General features: G+C 38.0%; 1 protein-coding gene across 2 annotated transcripts; it reads right to left on the bottom strand.

Moving 5' to 3' along the window:
* Positions 1-5,570: 5,570 nt before the first annotated feature.
* On the bottom strand, positions 5,571-22,265 carry csnk2b (casein kinase 2, beta polypeptide). Of its 2 annotated transcripts, XR_006372704.1 has the most exons (8): positions 22,108-22,245; positions 20,752-20,833; positions 19,687-19,789; positions 19,394-19,509; positions 18,302-18,377; positions 8,854-9,043; positions 7,980-8,037; positions 7,763-7,898 (listed from the first exon to the last, which is right to left on the bottom strand). XR_006372704.1 is itself a non-coding variant. In XM_044138109.1 (7 exons), exons 2-7 carry the CDS (start codon positions 20,821-20,823, stop codon positions 7,808-7,810), a joined length of 648 nt encoding a protein of 215 aa, XP_043994044.1. In that variant the 5' UTR covers positions 20,824-20,833; positions 22,108-22,265; the 3' UTR covers positions 5,571-7,807. The 2 variants fall into 2 exon arrangements, 1 of the variants encoding a protein (XP_043994044.1); XM_044138109.1 differs by lacking the exon at positions 7,980-8,037 and having other exon boundaries at positions 5,571-7,898; positions 22,108-22,265.
* Between the last annotated feature and the right edge of the window lie 272 nt (positions 22,266-22,537).

Raw genomic sequence — 22,537 nt, 5'->3', positions numbered from 1 at the left:
GAAACAGTAGAGACCCAAATGGAAGCACAAAAAAAAGAGCAAAATGTGAATTTCTCTAAAAACCATTCTATTTAAGTTGTGATGTCACTGAAAATATTTTGGGGACAGGATGGACAAAAACTGTAAGCGAAGCAAAAGAGGAAGATTTTCTGGTGAAATAAAACTTCCCTTGGGTGGAAGGGAAATACAGCGCGAGCTAACATAAGCTTATCTTACTTATGTAAGATAAGCACAAAGTAGATCAAAAAACTGCTCAAAGCAGAACAACAGAAAATAATCTTGTTCCGTCTGTCTGTGTGTCAGATCCCTCACGTTTTTATCTCTAAGGATGCTCAATTTGAGTTACCAACTTCCTGTACTTCTTCTGTCCCTCATCTTTATCTCTTTATTACTCAAACTTTTATTGTACAGTAAAACCTTTTATTACAGTAAAACCTTGTTTTTAGATTCTGACTCTGATGTCTGTTGTTGATATTTCTCAGAGACAGAAGTGTAAAGTAATAAAGTAAAAGTACTTTATTACTGTACATTTTTAAGGTACTTGAGTATGAATCTTTAGGATGACTTTCTACTTTTACTCCCTACGTTTTAAGAGAAATATCTGCACTTTCTGCTCATTATAGGGTCACATATGGATTGTTACTTCCATGATGGAAAAATAATGATGGAAAAAGTCCACCAAACGCACAAAAACTGTTTTGGGAAAATAACAAATGTTTTTCCACATATGTCCTAAGTTTTTACAACAAATGGTTTTTGAAGGTGAAAAGAAATTACATTTATTACTTTGTCAGTTTCACATTTTTAAATAACTTTTTATGTATTCAGACATTTTAACAAAATGAAAGCTCAAATAAATCTTCAAAAATCAGGAAAAAGAAGAAAAAAGTGTTATTCTGCAAAACAGAAGAAGAAGCAGAAGAAGAATACACTGCAGCATGAGAAAAACAAAATGGATGGATACTGTCGCAAACAACAGAGTAAAAGAACGATGACGACTGCTGCTTTGTGTACAAATTACCCAGATTGAGCGTTAGTTTGAGGAAAAACTAGAGCATCCATCCATCTTCTTCCGCTTATCCGGGGTCGGGTCGCGGGGGTAGCAGCTTCAGAAGGGAGGCCCAGACTTCCCTCTCCCCAGCCACTTCCACCAGCTCCTCCGGAGGAATCCCAAGGCGTTCCCAGGCCAGCCGAGAGACATAGTCCCTCCAGCGTGTCCTGGGTCTTCCCCGGGGCCTCCTCCCGGTGGGACGTGCCCAGAACACCTCACCAGAGAGGCATCCTAACCAGATGCCTGAGCCACCTCAACTGGCCCCTCTCGACGTGAAGGAGCAGCGGCTCTACTCTGACACCCTACAGAGAAAACCCATTTCGGCCGCTTGTATCCGCGATCTCGTTCTTTCGGTCATGACCCAAAGCTCATGACCATGATGAGGGTGGGAATGTAGATCGACCGGCAAATCGAGAGCTTCGCTTGACGGCACAGCTCTCTCTTCACCACGACGGACTGGTACAGCGCCCACTTGACGGCAGACGCTGCGCCAATCCGCCTGTCGATCTCCCGACAGGCATAGAGCATATCAGTATATTTTTCTATATTTATACCGACACAGAGCATAGTAAGGGCAAAATAAAAATAATAATAAATATGTAAAGGCCAACTGAGAGCAGCTACTTTTGTTTAATGCAACTGTCTTTAAAGTTCTGTGCTTTTATTTTGGTAACGGTAGCTATGGTAACAGAGCGCGGTTCTACCAGATACAGTTACGGCCTGCTGCAATGTATTTTGTGTGACTGAAACTTTTTCAGTATGTTAGAGGGGTGACGTCACGCCAACACAGCGCATTCCTTACAGAGCTCCAAACCAGCAGAAGTGGCCGGGTGAAATCCAAATATCTGAGGAAGATTTTGTGTATTAAATGTAAGGAACATGTTTTGTATATCACTCACAGCAAAAACAGCAAATATTACAAAGTACTTTTAGTCTAGTTTCTAGTGAAAATATCTTATTACACTTGAAATAAGACTAAATTAACTTACCAGCAAGATATGGCAGCTTGTAATAAGTCAGTAATTCCTTAATATTGATGAAAAAGTACTAGTTCAATTGGATAAACTTACTTACAGCAAGAAAATTTCCCCATGTTATAAGTGAAATAATCTGTAAATTTAACTATTTTTCATCAATATCAAAGAATTATCTACTTAAAACAAGCTCCTATAATTGGTGTATAAGTTAAAGTTAGTTTTGTCTTAATTTAAGTGTACTAAGTTGGTTGCTCTATAAAACTATAAAAATACTTGCTAATTTTGTGTTTTTGCAGTGTATGTCTTGGTCAGTGAGGAATAATGGCGGACCTTTAAGGGCAGGAAGTTCCTGCTGGTGTTTCCTCTCATTTAAAGTTTAGTAGGTGGAAAAGAAGCAACTGGACTTTTGGAGCGAGGGATTCTGATCAAGTCCCATCTTGTCTGGTTTTCTCTCAATCATTCCTGAATGTTTGTTGTGGTTGAAAGTCTGCAAACAAACAACAAGAATTTCAAACAGAAGAATGGAGTTGAGTGTTTTCAAGGCTTTCCTGTTTCCATGAGAAACAGCTACGGGATTGTGAAGTGGATTTCTGCTGGAGGGCGGTCAGTTATGAAATGACTTCTGCAGAGTCATGATGCTGAAATGCTGAAGGAGGAGGCAATCAGCTCGGAAATGCTACTCTGTTTTGCCCACAGATCCTCTGTGTTTCTCAACATTTTGACAATTGGCAAGAAGGCGTGTGGCGAACAGACTGATCCTTATTCATGGGCTGCAGGAATCAACGAAGTGCGCCGGAGAAAAGAAAAAGAGCAAAAGAAAAAACTAAATATTGGAACAATCAGTACCGAAAAAAAAAAGTTCACCCGCTTGGAAGTTTTACCTCTTTATTTGCATTTACTAATCAGTTATTTTCAACAAAATTTAACTTTTCTGACTAAAGAAATAAAAATAAAAAAACTCTTTAAATTCGAATTGAAAACTGATTTCTACAAATTAATGAAAAATAATTATATATTTAATTGTATTATGCAAAATTCACATTTATTTACTTCCATTTGGGTTTTTATTGCTTCTGAAAACAAACCAAAAGCTCAAAAAATCATTCAGATGTTTTTTTTTTTGCAATAAGTTAATGTTTTTTATGTCCGGAAAATGGGCAGTTTCAAAACATCATAAATCAGTGGGCACTGTGCTGTTACCTAGCAACCCTACCTATTACTTAGTAACCAAAGCCAAACTCGAGCACGTTTGGTCAGCTGGTTTTACCACTGTATGCGCCATACAATGGCTGCTGGAAAAGACAAGGCTAACACTTTTTTTGACGGGTTGTAAATAAGACTGTCATGACACCGTCATAAACAAGACATAACACCGTCATGAACATGACATAACACCATCATAAACATGACATAACACCTGTCATGAACATGACATAACAACTGTCATGAACATGACATGACACCTGTCATGAACATGTCATAACACCTGTCATAAACATGACAGAACACCTGTCATAAACATGACATAACACCATCATAAACATGACATAACACCATCATAAACATGACATAACACCATCATAAACATGACATAACACCTGTCATAAACATGACATAACAACTGTCATGGACATGACATAACACCTGTCATGAACATGACATAACACCATCATAAACATGACATAACACCATCATAAACATGACATAACACCATCATAAACATGACATAACACCATCATAAACATGACATAACACCTGTCATGAACATGAGTAAGTCTTCATGAATATTATGGTTGTTGTCATAAAGTGTCATTCGGTAAATCATAACACTTTTAACACAAAGTTGACATTATTTACAAGGTCTTTGTTATGACAACTTGACAGAAATTGTGATCTGACATAAATTTGTGATTAAACTTTAGCTTTCATAACATAAAGCTACATAATTTTGAAAGTTTAACCAGTAATACTTTTATTTATTTATTTATTTTATTCAACTATGCGACATAAAAGTTATACAAAACCAAATTGTTGCATCTGGGTGTGGCAAATACCCCAACTGCAGCACATGATTCAAACTCAAACACTGTCTGCGTTTAGAAACCGTCTCAGCGCGGTGCGTCAGCCTGTGACTCTTCCAGTGTTCAAACAACTCATAAAACAGGAGGCGGAGGAGAAGGGAAGGTCCCAAGCTGTGGTTTGATGTTATCCTGAGTCACGCGGAAGATTCCTCTGCTTCTTCCACCACAGAAACTTAGCAGCCACATGAGGAAAACCCAGAAGCTCCAGTCATTTCCAATGGGAGCCGAGATACGGCCTCTGTTTTCAAGCTGTCTGTAGAAGCAGTTTTAATTTCCTGCTTGCGTCTCTGCCGATGGACGACTAAACAGTAACCAGGAGGTAAACATAACCACAGCAACAGCACTGCAATCTTGAGATTTTGTGTTAATGCTGTGGAAATCTGCCCACTTAACTGCTGTTTGTTGAGAGCCATGTGAAATATCCCTGCAGCCACACCCCAAAACAGGGAAACGCCCTTTCTTCTCTACAGGAAAAACACACAGACGTTTGGGATTCAGGAATAGTTTGTTGAGGAATCATATGTGAATCTTTATATGTCCAAAAACATCAGAATTGGCAACTTTTGTGGAAAGGATTGCTCCGCCATGACAGTCCTCCTCATACATACTCATTCTTAAGCCCTAAAATGTCAATTTTTACCAATTAGGTAAAAAATAAAGTTATTCCCACCATCCTATATATGCAAATTGATACTTTCTTAAGCATTATTGTAACCTGGGGGTGTCTAATATCAGAAAAAACACTGATATATGTATTTTTATCAAATGTAGATATATTTATCTACTTTCCGTACTCATTGGTACATAATTTGCCCTACACATATACCTTATGCACACACCCAAAAATACTTTTTAAGACAGAAATATTGCATATCACATAATTTAAATGTACTTTTATGAAATGTGGCATCAAGTTAATTCCACCACATATATTTTACAATTTTAATCCCCGAAATGCAGTTGTTTATTAGACAGCAATAAAACGAGCTGACCAAACGTAAAGGAGCTCGATCGGGTTGCTAGGTGACGTTGCTAGGTAACGGCGCAGCGCGACTCAACGGTCGGGAGATTTTTGAAACGGCTCATTTTCCAAATCACCTAAAACAGTAACTCATTGGCAAAAAAAAAAAACAAACCCCAACGGGTCTTTTTTTTTTTTTTAAGTAGTTTGACTGTTTTTAAAAGAAACAAAAACCTAAATATAGGTATAAAAACGTGTAAAATGTGAATTTTGCATATTAATATCTGTACCGTTTACAGAAATAAACCACAACAATCTAAAGACATTTTTTCCAATCTAAAGACAGTTCGATAATTACAGTAAATATTAGTTACACTGACAAAGTTATGCTACAGTAAAATGCAAAATTGTGACCAAATATTCAGAAAATAATTTTAACTTTCTCTATAGTGCCACCTGGTGGCACCAAGGCTGAACTTCAACAGAGACGACAAAAGACATGAAAAGAAAATAGAAGTTTATTGAGTTTCCGAATCCTGCTCAGCCTTCCAGTCGCACAAACACAACAACACAAACATGAGTTAAAATCTGGACACATAAATACAGTTTCTCTTGTGTCTTGAAACGAAAACTCAGTTGCAGTCACACAAAAGAGGAGGGCGGTCTGTTGAATCTATCAAAAACTGGGGGAAAAGTGACAAGAAAACGTAAACAGGTGTGGAGAGTCCGTCTCTAAAGCTCAACATAAATAAAAACGGAGGAGAGGCTGAAGTCGGATCGGTGCAGCAGAAGAACGAGCTGATGGATTCAGATTGTCGAACTCCTCAGAAATAGTTTGACATGTTTATGTTTCATTATTTATTTTATGAATTAAGAGTTTTTTACTGCGGTTATGGGGCAGCTAAAGAGCAAAAAAGGTAGAAACCAGGAGGTCAGAGTCAGTGAATGTAATCAAACCCAAAAAATTTGACAAAATTAACGTAAAGAAAAATATCTAGGTGGGCTAAAGTGATACCACATTGTGTTTCTAGCAAAACCTTCAGTGCCAAAACAGATTACGGATTTCAGCTTCATTATTCTGGTTTGATCGTGGGCCAGAACGCGGATCAGAACCACAAGGGCTGCAGCAGAAACTGTTCAGCAGACATACAAATGGATTAATCATGATATTTGATCAGAACGATGAACAGAAGGCAATAAATACAAACAACTAGAAGAAACACAAAGCTGTTCAGGCCACGTCCAGGAAGCCGTTTTAGGGAAATGAAGTGACCCTGTGACCCCACACCAAACAAAACCTCTCCAATATGTCCACTTCAGAAAGTTCAGCATCCGTAAAATACTTCATAAAATTTCCATCAGTGTTTGTAAACTTTGTGGGACGAAAACATCGAGCTAGAGGAGGTTTATAATCACCTGATTCATTTAGTTTTTTGGACCACAGATCGACTATTGTAACAAGAAAACTACATTTTTTCAAAAATATACTGGAGTGTCTTAAAGTAAATGAGTGATTTAAATCAATTTGTGATCGCTTTTGTTTGTAAAAATTCTCAAAAATAGTTTCTGTAGCGTCTAATCGAGATTTAGTATTATATTTAAAAACTAAAACAATCTGCAAAACTACGCAGGTTCGCTCTCAGCAGCAAAAACAATCAAACTGCAAATAAAAAAATACTTTGATGAGATCATCCAAATATAAATCAAAATAAAATCCTCTTTATTGGCAGATTTTTATCTGTTAGATGACGAAGTTAGAAAGTTAAACTCAGATGTTTGATCGAACTAAATGACATATTTTAAGTCCGATTATGAATCTTTGTGGGGTTTTTTTTAAAGGGACTAAATGAATATAAAGAAACAAACAGAAATCAGATCAAAGTTTAACTTCAAGTTTTTTAGCTAAAAATAAAAACCAAACAAGCCAGCAGGGTCAAAAGGTCACATTTACAGCTTCCTTGTTAGAGGAAAGAAAGAAACAAACTAAAACCAGCTGCGTTGACAAACAGCGAGTCCTACAAACCATTTATCAGCGTTTTCAGTTTCTGAACGGATGAAACGTTTCTGCGACGAAGCTGAATCTACGCGGGGAGGAAATCTGCCGACATTCAGAGCAGAAGCTGCGTTTTTACTGGCGGCTGCTTTCACATGCAGGTTTTTACAATTACAATTATGTGACGACTCAAAAAGTCGGACTTGATTATTTTATGCACTTTAAGGCAAATTTAACACAACGTTCCACACAACCTCCTCGGAAATAGCTCCGTGTTTTCCCGTTTCGATGAGTGATTATGAAGAAAAAATGAAATGGGAAAAAAAAAAAAAACGCCTCCCAGCAGCATCCAAACGGGAGAGGAAGCTCAGCAAAGATGGAGGATCACCAGGAAACAAACTGCAGTGCCACGAAGCGCCGCCGTCCCTCTGCTTCCTCCCTCCTTCTGTTTTTGGCACGGATGAGTTCGGTGAATCTAAAGTGTGTGGCTCCGTCTACGTGTGTGTGTGTGTGTATATGTGTGTGTGTGTGTTTCTCACCATTATCATAGCTGTGTAAATGTAAATGTGTTTTATTCTTCTGTCTATTTCACACTTAAATCTTTACCCTTTTTCCCTCTTTTGGGCTAATCTAAACAAAAATAATACAGTCTCCATTGTGGCGAGGGGGCATCTGGGGAAAATACAGCTGACCCCTCTCCACGTGATTCTTTCGCCACATTCCTCCTCCTCCTCCTCGTTGCTCCTAGCGGATGGCCTTGACGGGGCTCTTGAAGCTGGAGGCGGCTTGCAGCTGCAGCTGGTAGGCCATGGGGTGGATCTTAAAGCCGTACAGACTGCAGGAAACACACGGTAAGAAACAGACGTCAAAGAGAGATTGGTAGTTTCTGGGAGTTTTGACAGTGATGGACTCAGACCTGAACCTTCAGAGCCTCATGATGATGATAAAGGAATTAAAGTCCCTCCACTGGCTACCTGTAGCTCAAAGAATACACTTTAAAATACTGTTGTTAGTTTATAAATCACTGAATGGTTTAGCACCACAGTACATTAAAGATCTGCTGCTGTTGTCATAGCAACCTTCCAGGCCTCTCAGGTCTTCTGGTTCTGGTCTGCTCTGCACCACCAGAACCAGAACCAAACGAGGAGAAGCAGCATTTAGCATCTATGCACCAAAAATCTGGAACAAACTTCCAGAAAACTGTAAAACAGCTGAAACACTGACTTCCTTTAAATCTCAACTAAAAACCCACTTGTTTAGAGTTGTATTTGAAACCTAATCAATTGCAAATTTATTGACGGAACCTGACTATGTTGTGTTTTTATTGTTGATTCTATGTTGCATTGTGTTTTTGTGTTTGATTTGATGTAAAGCACTTTGAAATGCCTTGCTGCTGAAATGTGCTCTTCAAATAAAGTTTGATTGATTGATTGATAAATTATTGTCCAGCAAAATTTGTTGTAGTTGAAAAGTTCAAATCAAATCCTATTGTACTGCGTTGAATTTTTGAAAAAAAAAAAGAAAAGGAATAGAAAAGTTAAGATAAAATCTGATAATTTTGTTGTTTTTTTTTGTTTAGCCAAGATAATTACATGCACTCTTTTCGAGTGTCTATATTTACATTCAAATGCTCTGGTTAGGTTAATCTGTTTTCTTTTGAACAGAAAATGTTTCATGAAAAAAAAGAAAAAGGAAAGAAAGGATGTAACAAGTTAGTTGTGTTTTGGTTCCCAGGGGGACGCATTTGTGTGCGACACACAGCGGGCGTCCATTCTGCACGTTTTACTAACCGGGGGACAAACTGGTTGGCGGGCCTTTTGGGTCGGTACTCAGGGTGAACCATGAAGAGCATGTGGGGGAAGCCGGTGCCGAAGTAGGCTCCGTCTGTGTGGTGGTGTCTGGAGGACTTGGGGGTGTAAACGTCCATACATTTAGGGCAGTAGAGCTTCACCATGGCCTCCCCTGGGATGTCCGACAGGCCTGCAGAGGAGGAGAGGAGATCAGCAGGAACTCGATGTTCACCACACGAAAAATTTTTTATTGGGGCCTGCCCATAGCAATGCATGACTGACTTGCTTCGCAAGTCAGTCACTGCTCTCCTTATGCATTGCATGGCAGGCACCTATTGTTCTACACCCAATAGAACGCCTCTTTATTGGGGCCTGCCCATAGCAATGCATAAGGAGAGCAGTGACTGACTTGCGAAGCAAGTCAGTCACTGCCTCCATGCATTGCATGGCAGGCACCTATTGTTCTACACCCAATAGAATGTGTCTTTATTATTGGGGTTTGCCCATAGCAATGCATAAGGAGAGCAGTGACTGACTTGCTGGCAAGTCAGTCACTGCCTCCATGCATTGCATGGCAGGCACCTATTGTTCTACACCCAATAGAATGTCTCTTTATTTATTGGGGTTTGCCCAGAGCAATGCATAAGGAGAGCAGTGACTGACTTGCGAAGCAAGTCAGTCACTGCCTCCATGCATTGCATGGCAGGCACCTATTGTTCTACACCCAATAGAATGTTTCTTTATTATTATTCTTAACTTATTCTTCCGTCACCGTGAATGCTGCTCGCATCCGCATGAGCCCACCCACAAAAGTGGTATCAAACGCTGCGGCTCGATCCCGTGAGGTGTGCTATTACTTTTGGTGGGATTTGGAGTTACCATGGCGACGTAAAAGCAAAAAACGACCCCAAAATCACTAACGAGCTCACCAGGTGCATCTCTCGTCGTCAAGGGGACGAGGCAACCAGTAAATCCTGAAAATACCCTATTTTTGAGGATTTTCTGTGTCGTCATAACTTTATGTAGAAACGCCATTCAAACTTCATTTTGTAGATACGTCCGTGATCTCTTTTAAAGTGAAGACAGCACGTCAATATGTATTATGGTTTGTCCACAACTTTCTGTTTAATCTAAAGTTTTTGATTTTGGAAAATCAGAGTGTGAAGGCTGCTCCTCTAGAGTGAGAGTCAGAGCGACATTTTGACCCCAAATCATTTTTTAACTCGCCTCACGCTCACAAATATTGCATGATTGGTATCAAACTTGGTCATGACATTGATACGCTGCGTGCTGCTCGGTCAAATGTTTTCAAAAATTATCTAGCTTACAGTTTTCTCTCCAGGTGCTTCAGAGCAAAGTCATGCGCCAGGGTAGCAGACAGATCTCACTGATTCACTTCCATGTATTTCTGAAAAATTTCAGACCTTGGCACACACTTTTTTATCTCATCGCTGTTAATACTGTGAGTGAGGTAGAGATATGAATGGCGGACTATGTGAGACGACAAATAGCCCTCTCATATGCTTCAAACGGTTTTCGAATATGTATTACGGTTCTAACGGGAAACAGTTTTTGCAATGCTTTTTTAGTCAAACTGGCTGGCTCAAACAGAGAATTGTCTCCCTGGATGTCTCACTCACAGCTGGCAGAGAGGATTATTTACCATGGCAACGGAACCCAGAGCAGGGAGAGCTGCTGAGGACTACAAATACGCATCACTGTAGTTCAACTAGTAGTTCAGTTAAAACAGAGGAGGACTGAGCTGGCCTTTAGAAAACTTGCTGCTATATATAACTAATTTAACCCTGTCACTGTTACACATGGGATGAGTCTAGCCTTTGAAATGAAGCTTACTGAAAATTTCAAAATAAAAGCCCTTGAAAATTTTTACATCAGGTCATTGCTTTTTGAGCGTTATATGACTGATTTAATCCAATGACTGTTACACATGGGATGACTTTGACCCTTTCAAATGAAGCTTAACAAAATTTCAAAATAAAAGCCTTGGGAATTTTTACATCATGTAATTGCTCTTTTGGCTTTATGTGACTGGTTTATCCAAAGCACTCTTACACATTGGATTAGTGTGGGCATTTAATATGAAGCTTACTGCAAATTTCAAAATAAAAGCCTCAAAATGCCCCTTCTGATAGTGCATCACGAGGCGGTGCAGTGATATCATTCTGCATTATCTGTTTATCCGAGGTTAGGAACTGCCTTGCAGCAAGGCAGTTCATTAGCATTAGCCTTTTAGCTTAAATAAGCTATTTTCTATTTTTCAGACTTATTAGCCATGTTTAGTATACTTAATGGAGTAAGTAAATGACAGTAAACATTCTAATGATACCCACATGCTACTGAAAGTATTTATGCTTACATTAGCATATTTGCTCATTTTAGCTAATACACTTACTTTATCATACTGAATGTTGCATGTCCAGCTTACTTAACATTCTTGTGATTCTCCACATGCTATTGATTACATTGCAGCTTTTTAGCATTGATGCTAATTTTAGCATCACAACGCTGGGTCCAAACCGACGGGCACACTTTGGCAGGCCCCAGTTAAATTTCTTCAGGAATTTTCTAGTATATTATATTTTATTCTTCCGTTATTAATGCGCGCATCACAAGTAGCCCACCCATAAAAGTGGTATCAAAACGTGCGGCTCGAACCCGCATTGGAGCTATTACTTTTGGTGGATTTGGAGTTACCATGGCGACGTAAAAAGCAAAAACGACCCCAAAATCACTAACGAGCTCACCAGCTGCATCTCTCGTCATTAAGGGATGAGGCAACCAGTAAATCCTGAAAATACCCTATTTTTGAGGATTTTCTGTGTCCATAACTTTATGTAGAAACGCCATTCAAACTTCATTTTGTAGATACGTCCGTGATCTCTTTTAAAGTGAAGACAGCACGTCAATATGTATTATGGTTTGTCCACAACTTCTTTCTAAGCGACCCAAAGTTTTTGATTTTTGGAAAAATCAGAGTGTGAAGGTCCGCTCCGCTAGAGTGAGAGTCAGAGCGACATTTTGACCCCAAATCATTTTTTAACTCGCCTCACGCCACAAATATTGCATGATTGGTATCAAACTTGGTCATGACATTGATACGCTGCCTGCTCCGGGTCAAATGTTTTCAAAAATTATCTAGCGCTTACAGTTTTCTCTCCAGGTGCTTCAGAGCAAAGTCATGCGCCAGGGTAGCAGACAGATCTCACTGATTCACTTCCATGTATTTCTGAAAAATTTCAGACCTTGGCACACACTTTTTTATCTCATCGCTGTTAATACTGTGAGTGAGGTAGAGATATGAATGGGGACTATGTGAGACGACAAATAGCCCTCTCATATGCTTCAAACGGTTTTCGAATATGTATTACGGTTCCCGAACGGAAACAGTTGTTTGCAATGCTTTTTTAGTCAAACTGGCTGGCTCAAACAGAGAATTGTCTCCCTGGATGTCTCACTCACAGCTGGCAGAGAGGATTATTTACCATGGCAACGGAACCCAGAGCAGGGAGAGCTGCTGAGGACTACAACACGCATCACTGTAGTTCTAACTAGTAGTTCAGTTAAAACAGAGGAGGACTGAGCTGGCCTTTAGAACAACTTGCTGCTATGGGCTGTATATAACTAATTTAACCCTGTCACTGTTACACATGGCATGAGTCTAGCCCTTTGAAATGAAGTACTGAAAATTTCAAAATAAAAGCCCTTGAAAATTTTTACATCAGGTCATTGCTTTTTGAGCGTTATATGACTGATTTAATCCAATGACTGTTACACATGGGATGACTTTGACCCTTTCAAATGAAGCTTAACAAAATTTCAAAATAAAAGCCTTGGGAATTTTTACATCATGTAATTGCTCTTTTTGGCTTTATGTGACTGGTTTATCCAAAGCACTCTTACACATTGGATTAGTGTGGGCATTTAATATGAAGCTTACTGCAAATTTCAAAATAAAAGCCTCAAAATGCCCCTTCTGATAGACAGTCAGAGGCGTGCAGTGATATCATTCTGCATTATCTGTTTATCCGAGGTTAGGGAACTGCCTTGCGCAGCAAGGCAGTTCATTAGCATTAGCCTTTTAGCTTAAATAAGCTATTTTCTATTTTTCAGACTTATTAGCCATGTTTAGTATACTTAATGGAGTAAGTAAATGACAGTAAACATTCTAATGATACCCCACATGCTACTGAAAGTATTTATGCTTACATTAGCATATTTGCTCATTTTAGCTAATACACTTACTTTATCATACTGAATGTTGCATGTCCAGCTTACTTAACATTCTTGTGATTCTCCACATGCTATTGATTACATTGCAGCTTTCTTTAGCATTGATGGTAATTCTTAGCATCACAACGCTGGGTCCAAACCGACGGGCACACTTTGGCAGGCCCCAGTTAAATTTCTTCAGGACTTTTCTAGTTCTTAACTTCTTCTTCCGCGGACATTAATTCGGCTCGCATCGCCATGAGCCCACCCACAAAAGTGGTATCAAACGTATGCTCGCTCCCGGAAGGGAGCTATTACTTTTGGTGGGATTTGGAGTTACCATGGCGACGTAAAAAGCAAAAAACGACCCCAAAATCACTAACGAGCTCACCAGGTGCAAGTCTCGTCGTCAAGGGGATGAGGCAACCAGTAAATCCTGAAAATACCCTATTTTTGAGGATTTTCTGTGTCGCCATAACTTATGTAGAAACGCCATTCAAACTTCATTTTGTAGATACGTCCGTGATCTCTTTTAAAGTGAAGACAGCACGTCAATATGTATTATGGTTTGTCCACAACTTCTTTCTAAGCGACCCAAAGTTTTTGATTTTTGGAAAAATCAGAGTGTGAAGGCCGCTCCGCTAGAGTGAGAGTCAGAGCGACATTTTGACCCCAAATCATTTTTTAACTCGCCCTCACGCTCACAAATATTGCATGATTGGTATCAAACTTGGTCATGACATTGATACGCTGCCTGCTCCGGTCAAATGTTTTCAAAAATTATCTAGCGCTTACAGTTTTCTCTCCAGGTGCTTCAGAGCAAAGTCATGCGCCAGGGTAGCAGACAGATCTCACTGATTCACTTCCATGTATTTCTGAAAATTTCAGACCTTGGCACACACTTTTTTATCTCATCGCTGTTAATACTGTGAGTGAGGTAGAGATATGAATGGCGGGACTATGTGAGACGACAAATAGCCCTCTCATATGCTTCAAACGGTTTTCGAATATGTATTACGGTTCCTAACGGAAACAGTTTTTTGCAATGCTTTTTTTAGTCAAACTGGCTGGCTCAAACAGAGAATTGTCTCCCCCTGGATGTCTCACTCACAGCTGGCAGAGAGGATTATTTACCATGGCAACGGAACCCAGAGCAGGGAGAGCTGCTGAGGACTACAACACGATCACTGTAGTTCGAACTAGTAGTTCAGTTAAAACAGAGGAGGACTGAGCTGGCCTTTAGAACAACTTGCTGCTATGGGCTGTATATAACTAATTTAACCCTGTCACTGTTACACATGGGATGAGTCTAGCCCTTTGAAATGAAGCTTACTGAAAATTTCAAAATAAAAGCCCTTGAAAATTTTTACATCAGGTCATTGCTTTTTTGAGCGTTATATGACTGATTTAATCCAATGACTGTTACACATGGGATGACTTTGACCCTTTCAAATGAAGCTTAACAAAAATTTCAAAATAAAAGCCTTGGGAATTTTTACATCATGTAATTGCTCTTTTTGGCTTTATGTGACTGGTTTATCCAAAGCACTCTTACACATTGGATTAGTGTGGGCATTTAATATGAAGCTTACTGCAAATTTCAAAATAAAAGCCTCAAAATGCCCCTCTGGACAGTGATATCATTCTGCATTATCTGTTTATCCGAGGTTAGGGAACTGCCTTGCGCAGCAAGACAGTTCATTAGCATTAGCCTTTTAGCTTAAATAAGCTATTTTCTATTTTTCAGACTTATTAGCCATGTTTAGTATACTTAATGGAGTAAGTAAATGACAGTAAACATTCTAATGATACCCCACATGCTACTGAAAGTATTTATGCTTACATTAGCATATTTGCTCATTTTAGCTAATGCACTTGCTTTATCATACTGAATGTTGCATGTCCAGCTTACTTAACATTCTTGTGATTCTCCACATGCTATTGATTACATTGCAGCTTTCTTTAGCATTGATGCAAATTCTTAGCATCAGAACGCTGGGTCCAAACCGACGGGCACACTTTGGCAGGCCCCAGTTAAATTTCTTCAGGAATTTTCTAGTTCTTAACTTCTTCTTCCGCGGACATTAATGCGGCTCGTACCGCTGCGAGCCCACCCACAAAAGTGGTATCAAAACGTGCGGCTCGATCCCGGGAGGTGTGCTATTACTTTTGGTGGGCTTTGGAGTTACCATGGCGACGTAAAAAGCAAAAAACGACCCCAAAATCACTAACGAGCTCACCAGGTGCATCTCTCGTCGTCAAGGGGACGAGGCAACCAGTAAATCCTGAAAATACCCTATTTTTGAGGATTTTCTGTGTCGTCATAACTTCATGTAGAAACGCCATTCAAACTTCATTTTGTAGATACGTCCGTGATCTCTTTTAAAGTGAAGACAGCACGTCAATATGTATTATGGTTTGTCCACAACTTCTTTCTAAGTTTACCCAAAGTTTTTGATTTTGGAAAAATCAGAGGTGAAGGTCGCTCCGCTAGAGTGAGAGTCAGAGCGACATTTTGACCCCAAATCATTTTTAACTCGCCTCACGCTCACAAATATTGCATGATTGGTATCAAACTTGGTCATGACATTGATACGCGTGCCTGCTCCGGTCAAATGTTTTCAAAAATTATCTAGCGCTTACAGTTTTCTCTCCAGGTGCTTCAGAGCAAAGTCATGCGCCAGGGTAGCAGACAGATCTCACTGATTCACTTCCATGTATTTCTGAAAAATTTCAGACCTTGGCACACACTTTTTTTATCTCATCGCTGTTAATACTGTGAGTGAGGTAGAGATATGAATATGGACTATGTGAGACCACAAAATAGCCCTCTCATATGCTTCAAACGGTTTTCGAATATGTATTACGGTTCCCGAACGGGAAACAGTTTTTTGCAATGCTTTTTTTAGTCAAACTGGCTGGCTCAAACAGAGAATTGTCTCCCCCTGGATGTCTCACTCACAGCTGGCAGAGAGGATTATTTACCATGGCAACGGAACCCAGAGCAGGGAGAGCTGCTGAGGACTACAAATACGCATCACTGTAGTTCGAACTACTAGTTCAGTTAAAATAGAGGAGGACTGAGCTGGCCTTTAGAAAAACTTGCTGCTATGGGCTGTATATAACTCATTTAACCCAGTCACTGTTACACATGGGATGAGTCTAGCCCTTTGAAATTAAGCTTACTGAAAATTTCAAAATAAAAGCCCTTGAAAATTTTTACATCAGGTCATTGCTTTTTTGAGCGTTATATGACTGATTTAATCCAATGACTGTTACACATGGGATGACTTTGACCCTTTCAAATGAAGCTTAACAAAAATTTCAAAATAAAAGCCTTGGGAATTTTTACATCATGTAATTGCTCCTTTTGGCTTTATGTGACTGGTTTATCCAAAGCACTCTTACACATTGGATTAGTGTGGGCATTTAATATGAAGCTTACTGCAAATTTCAAAATAAAAGCCTCAATATGCCCCTCTGGACAGTGCACCGCCACAGGCGGTGCAGTGATATCATTCTGCATTATCTGTTTATCCGAGGTTAGGGAACTGCCTTGCGCAGCAAGGCAGTTCATTAGCATTAGCCTTTTAGCTTAAATAAGCTATTTTCTATTTTTCAGACTTATTAGCCATGTTTAGTATACTTAATGGAGTAAGTAAATGACAGTAAACATTCTAATGATACCCCACATGCTACTGAAAGTATTTATGCTTACATTAGCATATTTGCTCATTTTAGCTAATACACTTGCTTTATCATACTGAATGTTGCATGTCCAGCTTACTTAACATTCTTGTGATTCTCCACATGCTATTGATTACATTGCAGCTTTCTTTAGCATCGATGCTAATTCTTAGCATCAGAACGCTGGGTCCAAACCGACGGGCACACTTTGGCAGGCCCCAGTTAAATTTCTTCAGGAATTTTCTAGTTTCTTCTGTTCTTTATAGGGATGCAGGATGTGATGGCCGATATTGGCTGTAAACGTCTGTCAGAATAACTCACCGGTATAAAAGCCGTTATTTTGATGTGACAAATCAGAGACAATGATGCCTGTTTGAGTGTCTCAGTCTTACAGATAAATAGGACTTTAAACATAAAGAAAGTTGAAAATGTTGCATCATTTTTAGGATTTGCATTTGTTAGCAGGATAAGCTGACAAAGTTAATTCAGTATTTTACTTCCACAGTAGAGAAAGCCAGTAAGTAGGTATAGAAAAATATATTGGTATTGATTAGCGATCAAATCAAATGAGTTTTAGGATTTCAACCCGAAATCTGATATTGTGCATCACTAATTTTTTTTTTTTTATTCACCAAACATTACAGATCAACAAAAACAGGTTTTGATCTAGAAAATAAATATCTGGATAAGAAAATGAATAAGAGCAACCAAAATAAAATAAAAATACAAGGAGCTGTACATTAAAATGAAACATTCTGGACAAAATAAAACATAACCAGATGGTTTCAAAACAAAAACAATGAAATTGTTTAACATACAGCTCTGGTAAAAAAAAACAAAAAAACAAAGAGTCCACTGCACCGAACCTCATTAAAACCTCCTGATTATTCCACCAAATATCAATTTCTGACTTAAAGCATTAATATTGTTGTTCCTAATGAATATTAACTGGTTTTCTTTGCATTATTTGAGGTGTGAAAACTCTGCATGTCTTTTGTTATTTTGACCATTTCTCATTTTCTGCAAATAAATACAAAACTTTTGTTTGTAATTTCAGAGGCATGTTGTCAGTAGTTCACAGAATAAAATAATGTTCATTTTACTCAAACATAAACATTTAAAAAGTAAAATCAGAGAAACTGATCATTTATATTTAATATCGCATTGTATTTTGTGTTTGATTTGATGTAAAGCACTTTGAAATGCCTTGCTGCTGAAATGTGCTATACAAATAAAGTTTGATTGATTGATTGATTGATTAAAACGGTCTCTTAATTGTCTCCAGATTTTCCCCTTTTGGCAGTGATTGTCTGATTTGAATTATTATTTTTCTTTCCTCTAATTTTTCTAAATTAACTTAATCAAGGCAATACTTTTATTTCCACCAATTCAGGAAACATTTCATGAAAATATTCTGACTCCAACAACAGAAGCAAATCAGGTTTAATCAAATAAACGTTCAGATGACAGAAGAGCGAAAAGCAGCCGTCATAAATAACTGCTTTATTTGAAGAGCATCGTTTTAACTCACCGATGGGAAGCATGGGCTGATTCTCACAATATACTCGTGGACAATATCCAAAGTCTCCCTGCTGGTACTTTTCCAGCTGAAGACAGGAAAAAAAAAACAGTCAAATTGGCAAAATTTAGCTTTTAATGTTGACTTTTAACATGAACCACATTTTAAGGCCTAAACAGAAATAAAAAATGTTGTTTTTTTCATATTTCTAGAGTAAATAAAGAATTTAATAACTGAGATATTAATAGGTATATATATATTTAGTGAGCAGAGAATTGATCAGGTGTTAAATTAAGTGAACATCTGTCAGGTTTACCATCAATTTGTTTTAATGTGCGAACCGTCTAAAACTTTCAGCTTCTGCAAAAGCAACACTGAAACGTTTCTCCTACAAAATAAGACGTTAATATTCACTGTATGCAGTAAATTAATCACTGAGAAAAACCTTCAAACAAACTTATTCATGTTAATAAAACAGTCATAAAAATGAAGAAACATATGGAGAACCCTACGAATGATCTTCATGAGAATGCTTTAAAACAACAGAGTGGGTTCAGTCAGAGGCGTTTTCTGGTGCTTTACTGACTGCTACAGGAGACGCAGCTACAACAAAACCTAGTTTCACTCTAGGACTAATAAAGTTTGTTGATTTTGTATAAATTTAGCAGATTTGTGAAAAGCTGGAGGGACTTATTGATATAATTTGGGCCACAGGAAAAGCTACAGCGGGCCAGATTTGGCCCCCGGGCCTCGAGTTTGACATCTGTGCTCTGCAGGACAAATTTCAGAAACACCTGATTTAACTGTTATTCATTCTTTTAAATTAAAATAAAACCAAACTGAACATCAAAAACAGCTATTTTTCTCCCAGTTCAGATTGTATTTTTATATGAATCATAAAAGCTGTATTTCTGTTTCATTCATTTATTCTGACAACATAAGGATCAACTGAAGCTCCAATCATTTGACGTTTTATTGTGTTTCTTTACTAATTTCCAGTTGCAGCAGATCTGATGGGGTAAAAAGCAAGAAGTTCTGATTTTCTGTCTTCAATCTGAGCGCCGGGTCGAGCTGCAGGAAAAAATCGACGGGTTTGGCGCCTACCATCTGCGCGATGCCTCGGTTGGTGAGGATGTAGCGAGCGTGGATGAGGCCGTAAAGCATCTCAGCCGCCTGCTCAATCAGGTCGCTCTGGTTGGGATTATCCTCCAGCTCCTCGTCTGAAGACAAACAGAAAACATCTTTAAAGCATCGTGAATTAAGAGGAGGACGAAGGAGGAAAACGTTATCTGAAGCAAACTGGGGAAAAACGAAAGCTGCATTAAAAAGCTATGATGAGAGAAAACAGATGAAAGTCCAACATCTTAGTCAGAACTACTACAGAGAGAAGTACCGACCTGGTTCCAGGTCCAGGATCATGTCCAGGGCCTGGCGGTAGTGAGGAACCTGCTCATTCAGGCCCGTCAGGTTGAACTTGTCCTGGATGTAATCCTCATCCACCTGGAGTTCAGGGAAACAAAGAGACCAAACATCAACTTCTACTGGATACTGGGTCGGGTTGTGAGCACCGATTTAGATCCGTTTGATTTTTATAAAAGATTATTTCAAACATTTACAGATTTTATTTGTTCTGAAGTTTTGTGGCTGTGAAAAAAAAGCTGGATAAACCGGGTCACACGTTGTGCAAATTATTAATTTAAACATTAAGGGATTTTTTTATACAATATAAGAAACACACTAACAATCACTTTTTTAAAATAAAAATAAATATTTCATTGCCCAAAATGTGATAGCAACATTTCTTTAGTGTACGCTTAATAATTTATAGCAAAAAAAACAAAAACCTTTCTGATTGACTTATCAGTACAATGTAGGGCTGATTGATTGATTTTTAAAATTTTTTTATTAACTGATTAATGGGCTGATGGACAAAAAAGATGAGGTTTAGAAATAAAATCAGACATAATAGCTTCCCATTTCCTTCTTTTACCATAATAAAGCAAATCTGGACAATACATTTAATAAATAAAAATAAATCTATAGTTTTTCCAGCTTGTATGAACACTGAATCTATCAACAAATTTTAAACATGCCTCTGATTCAACATGACTGAATCTAATGGCTTTTTTTTTTTTTTACCTCCTCATCAATTTAACTAAAAGAGAAGAGATTCGTCTAAAAGTTTCCGAACGCTGAGATCTGACTGGACTTATGTTACATTGCAAAGAGTAATTCTGGTTTCATAATGTTTACTAAACCAAATCAGGTCAAAACAGGATCAGAATCACAATGGAAGTAGAAGATGACAAACTAAATAAGTAGCATTTTATGGTTTTAATAAATTATCACAGATCAAATTACTGCAAAAAGAAAAGTAGCAAAGCATTGAAATCATCTGGAAACAAAAATCTCTATTAATTTAGCTTTTACTGTCAACAAGTGATTAGAGTTGGGTCACTTACCTCACAAAAAAACTCATTCCCCCTCAGTCCACAGAACCAGGAAATCCACGATACTTCTTCTGAACTGCTCATCTCTAAAAATCTACAGCAGGAAGCGGACAAACCATTAAGAGTCTTTGGATCCTTTGGTTTAATCAAAACCAAAAGCAAAAATCAGGTGAACAGTTTAGAAATATTTCCAAATAATGTGTTGATCTAGAAACCACAAAAACCTTACAATGACAATTTTTTTAGATAAAGTAGCTACTAATACTATTCGGTCAAATGAAGTGGACGTTACGTTTCCCAATCCTCACTGTTGAATGAATGCAACACATAATTAACCAGAGGTTAATCAGTCATTTACTTGAGTACCGTTTTGGGAAAAAAAATTACTTCTAGGAGTAATTTTACTGCACCATACATTATATTTTAAATTGAGTAATATTCTGATTAAGTACTGCAACATAAAATGCAGTTTGTGTTGAAGTGAGATGTCTTATTTCACACAACTTTGTTTTTTTAAAGTTATTTCTATCTGCTGGGGGAATTTGGAGATCAATACAATAAATACTATACAGTCAATGAAAGGACTTTACCCTGTTCTAACAAATATATACACGTTACATACTGTGTACATTGTTTTCATAAATTTATAGTGAAGAATTTTGATTTGGAAAAGTGTCTTCTGCCTAACTTTGTTGTTTTGTAATCATGTTTGGATTGTTTCCATCTTCCTCATTAAAATACCACGTAACTTTATTTTTAAGTCTGTGACATAATTCTAAAAAAAAAGTTATGGTCAGTTACTCAGAACTTGAGTGACATTTTAATAAAATACTTGTTTACCCTTCACTGAGTTATTTCTTGGAATAACTACATTTTACTTTTGAGTTAAAATATGCCGAAGTAGTGCAACTATTACCCGACTACCCACCTCTGTAATATTTTTTCCGAATTAGAATTTTTTTCCCTTTGCAAGCTCATAAAAATGATTGTCAAAGAAATCGATAGTATAGCACTCTTGACGCAAAATATATTGACTATCTGAGTGAAATCCATACCATAGGAGCTAAAATGGCCAACGCTAAACAACTAAGTTATAACCGTAAGTGAAGGTTTATTTTCAAAAACTAAAACTTTTGTTAACATTTCCTCAAACATATCGCAATGTGTAAATTAACAGGTGTTGATTCCGATTAGTAATGTGTTTTAAACAAACATGGTGGTTACTGAAGCCAAAGTTAGCTCGCTAAAAACGGCTAATGGCGCAACGTCAGAAAACAGGCCTCAAGCTAAAGACCGATTTCTGCTCGAACCTGCTGATATACAGTTTTTTTTATTAAACATCCCAGTCCAATTACAATAAATACGTACCTGTTTTTTAACTTTTAAAGCCAGAGAAAGCCGACTTTCAGTTACAAAGCTATTTCTCTAGTGTAAATAAAATGGACACCCCCTCCCGTTCACTAAGCAGGATCTTCTTCTCCTTGTTGCGGCAGACGGCTCAGTGCTGCCCCCTTCCGTTAGCTTCCAGTATTACAACACTAGAGGGGATTAAAAATAATTTTTAAAGTGATTAAAAATTTGATTTTCAGCCCCTTTTCAGTCTATTCCTGAGCATAAATCATAATGGATTTATGGAAAACGATTCTAATATAGGCAGATTTAAATTTCGATTGCAAAAATAAAAAACAGTGGAACGAAGAAGACGTTACATGTCACTATGCAAGTTTTTGTAAATTACATAGGGAATAAAGCTTAAAAATATTTTACATATTTATACAGACCTGAAAAAATATTACAA

The sequence above is a fragment of the Gambusia affinis genome, linkage group LG14 (assembly GCF_019740435.1).
Source record: "Gambusia affinis linkage group LG14, SWU_Gaff_1.0, whole genome shotgun sequence".
Classification (NCBI taxonomy): domain Eukaryota; kingdom Metazoa; phylum Chordata; class Actinopteri; order Cyprinodontiformes; family Poeciliidae; genus Gambusia; species Gambusia affinis.
Note: the sequence above shows the minus strand (reverse complement) of the source record. Positions and strands in the feature narration are given on the sequence as shown.